The sequence below is a fragment of the Triturus cristatus genome, chromosome 5_1 (assembly GCF_964204655.1).
Source record: "Triturus cristatus chromosome 5_1, aTriCri1.1, whole genome shotgun sequence".
NCBI classification, from domain to species: domain Eukaryota; kingdom Metazoa; phylum Chordata; class Amphibia; order Caudata; family Salamandridae; genus Triturus; species Triturus cristatus.
In genome coordinates, this window is record NC_140587.1 from 28,250,102 (window position 1) to 28,253,979 (window position 3,878).

Sequence of the window (3,878 nt, forward strand, 5' to 3'; positions counted from 1 at the left end):
CTCTGCCAAGACAGAGAAGGAAACTCCATCAAAGATAGAGTTGTCCTGCATCAGTAGCTGTTTTTTCAACTTAGCAGATATAAGCACTATGGACAAAAACACTTCTATGGAAAATCCACAAATGCCCTCCTCTGCCAGTGGATTTTCTGCGCTAGTGGAATTTCCATCTCAAAGTGTGGACACTACAGATGCACCCACAAAGTGAGAGTACACTGCCAATGACTGCATGTCTACTCTGTCAAACATGCTGGGTGAAGTAAATGTTACTAATCCTTAAGTGAAAGGCGACTCCCTTTGTTCAGCAGACTGCCACAGTAATGTCTCTAACAGAGTTAGTGGCAGATCCATCACTCAGATCAGGCAACTGATATTCAACAAGTTTTAGCATCATTTACTCAACAATGACACCATGGGTGAAGCAGCTGGAGTATTTTACGTCATGGAATATCAGCCATATACAGAACCCCAAATTAGCTATGCAGCTAAAAGTCAATGAAGGAAATCAACCATTTCCTGTGAGATTTTATTTACTGTCCTTCTTTCAAATGAGTAGGAAAGTCTCTTACATTAATGCAACAATATTTTCCTCTAGAAATCTGCTGAAAAGTCCTCCTTACACTGGACAAATACGTTACAGTTATGTCCTGAGCAAACTAGTGCTGCAATAATTGGCAGAAAAATGAGATGAGCTGTTCTGGGTAATGTGTAGTGGGTTACATATGCGTCAGATTCAGAGACTCTCGTCTCTTTACATTTTAGAATGATTGCTCATTTCCTACAAAGCACTCATTACACAGGTGTTTTCTTTAATCCTACTGTTCACTAAGACTTTTTCCAAATTCAAATTATCATTCTCTTTATATAGATATTTCTCAAATTGTCTATCTTACGAATATTTACCTGACGTCATCTGACAAAGTTGTTTTGGGTATTTTCTGTTATATCATTGGGAAGACAGGGAAGGGTCCTTAATCTTTAAAACTCCACCGCGACTTATGCGTAGAGTTGTACGGAGCCCGCAGTAGTGTTCCCACAGTGCATGCACTCTCCGGGGGGTCCCTATCTACTCACCTTTAGTGGTTCCTTGGGTTCCCTTAGATTCTATATCCTCTCGACATTGTCCTGACTCGAGTGGTGGTTCTTATGCGACTTTCTTAGTATATGTTTTGATCCCCTCTGGGGCCCACTGTGCATTAGTGCTATTAACTGTGATTTCTTTGCTACAGTATTGTGTGCTTTGTGTCTATCTCGGTTTAGGAACTTTTGTAATGTACTAGATAGTGTCATATAATATATACATATTATTAAAAATACTTTGTGTGGTTCTTTTCCATTTAATCTATCCTATAAGATTGCATTCTGATACAACACACTGCTTTATACTCCTTCAAGACTTAGCCTGAAGGCTGCTCTCCACAGCTACTACTTAGAGAGCTTTAACAGTTGTCTAAGACCTCTTAAATCACCATAAGGGTTGTATGGACTGGTGCACGGTGCCCGCTTACATTAGTGGACATCATATATCAGGCCAGCTTATCACAGAAGGCCATAGAAGTGATACCAACTTCGAAGTATTCAAAGTCAAGCTTTCCTGTACTGCATAGAGAGTATGCTGGAGGCCATTGTGTCAGTAGTTTCTTATGTGAATTTGGTATGTGTTCTACAAAGAGGGGTATTTCGCTGTTCAAATCTAGTCAATCATTTAATATTTCAAAATATCCTCAACTGTTTTACAAGAAACCGGAAATTGAAAACACAGACGTCCTTCTTCTTAGCACCTTACCGTTCGGCTGAAGTCGATTGAAGCACCAGATGGTTCCCAGTTTGCTTTCATCATAGCAGCAGCCTTTTACATTGCACTGCTCTTTGGTGATTCCTTCGTAGCCACAATTGACTCTTGATTTTGGTTCAATAGCACATTCGACTGTGGAATACACATTTGTTTACATAAAAAATACATCTTGCAATCACAGGTTAGCAAATGAAACTGCAGATTGTCTATCAAAATCCATCAGGTTGAATTTATATTATGCGTAAATCAATTGTAGATATGTTGGCAAATCCAGAGATTACACACATTTTGGTGCATTTTCCTTCTCTGCCAAGACAGAGAAGGAAACTCCATCAAAGATAGAGTTGTCCTGCATCAGTAGCTGTTTTTTCAACTTAGCAGATATAAGCACTATGGACAAAAACACTTCAATGGAAAATCCACAAATACCCTCCTCTGCCAGTGGATTTTCTGCGCTAGTGGAATTTCCATCTCAAAGTGTGGACACTACAGATGCACCCACAAAGTGAGAGTACACTGCCAATGACTGCATGTCTACTCTGTCAAACATGCTGGGTGAAGTAAATGTTACTAATCCTTAAGTGAAAGGCGACTCCCTTTGTTCAGCAGACTGCCACAGTAATGTCTCTAACAGAGTTAGTGGCAGATCCATCACTCAGATCAGGCAACTGATATTCAACAAGTTTTAGCATCATTTACTCAACAATGACACCATGGGTGAAGCAGCTGGAGTATTTTACGTCAAGGAAAATCAGCCATATGCAGAACCCCAAATTATCTATGCAGCTAAATGTCCATGAAGGAAATCAACCATTTCCTGTGAGATTTTATTTACTGTCCTTCTTTCAAATGAGTAGGAAAGTCTCTTACATTAATGCAACAATATTTTCCTCTAGAAATCTGCTGAAAAGTCCTCCTTACACTGGACAAATACGTTACAGTTATTTCCTGAGCAAACTAGTGCTGCAATAATTTGCAGAAAAATGAGATGAGCTGTTCTGGGTAATGTGTAGTGGGTTACATATGCGTCAGATTCAGAGACTCTCGTCTCTTTACATTTTAGAATGATTGCTCATTTCCTACAAAGCACTCATTACACAGGTGTTTTATTTAATCCTACTGTTCACTAAGACTTTTCAAAATTTAAATTATCATTCTCTTTATATAGATATTTCTCAAATTGTCTATCTTACGAATATTTACCTGACGTCATCTGACAAAGTTGTTTTGGGTATTTTCTGTTATATCATTGGGAAGACAGGGAAGGGTCCTTAATCTTTAAAACTCCACCGCGACTTATGCGTAGAGTTGTACGGAGCCCGCAGTAGTGTTCCCACAGTGCATGCACTCTCCGGGGGGTCCCTATCTACTCACCTTTAGTGGTTCCTTGGGGTCCCTTAGATTCTATATCCTCTCGACATTGTCCTGACTCGAGTGGTGGTTCTTATTCGACTTTCTTAGTATATGTTTTGATCCCCTCTGGGGCCCACTGTGCATTAGTGCTATTAACTGTGATTTCTTTGCTACAGTATTGTGTGCTTTGTGTCTATCTCGGTTTAGGAACTTTTGTAATGTACTAGATAGTGTCATATAATATATACATATTATTAAAAATACTTTGTGTGGTTCTTTTCCATTTAATCTATCCTATAAGATTGCATTCTGATACAACACACTGCTTTATACTCCTTCAAGACTTAGCCTGAAGGCTGCTCTCCACAGCTACTACTTAGAGAGCTTTAACAGTTGTCTAAGACCTCTTAAATCACCATAAGGGTTGTATGGACTGGTGCACGGTGCCCGCTTACATTAGTGGACATCATATATCAGGCCAGCTTATCACAGAAGGCCATAGAAGTGATACCAACTTCGAAGTATTCAAAGTCAAGCTTTCCTGTACTGCATAGAGAGTATGCTGGAGGCCATTGTGTCAGTAGTTTCTTATGTGAATTTGGTATGTGTTCTACAAAGAGGGGTATTTCGCTGTTCAAATCTAGTCAATCGTTTAATATTTCAAAATATCCTCAACTGTTTTACAAGAAACCGGAAATTGAAAACACAGACGTCCTTCTTCTTAGCACCTTAC

At 39.4% G+C, this 3,878-nt stretch overlaps 1 protein-coding gene across 1 annotated transcript in view; it reads right to left on the bottom strand.

Annotated features, from left to right (window-relative positions):
- LOC146829996 (uncharacterized) overlaps positions 1 to 2,507 on the bottom strand; it is a 99,060-nt gene extending 96,553 nt beyond the window's left edge. Inside the window, exons 1-2 of the mRNA XM_085603680.1 lie at positions 2,492 to 2,507; positions 1,784 to 1,924 (exon numbers count right to left, since the gene is read on the bottom strand). Coding sequence (XP_085459806.1) covers positions 1,784 to 1,924; positions 2,492 to 2,507 — 157 coding nt within the window. The remainder of the gene's footprint in view (positions 1 to 1,783; positions 1,925 to 2,491) is intronic.
- Between the last annotated feature and the right edge of the window lie 1,371 nt (positions 2,508 to 3,878).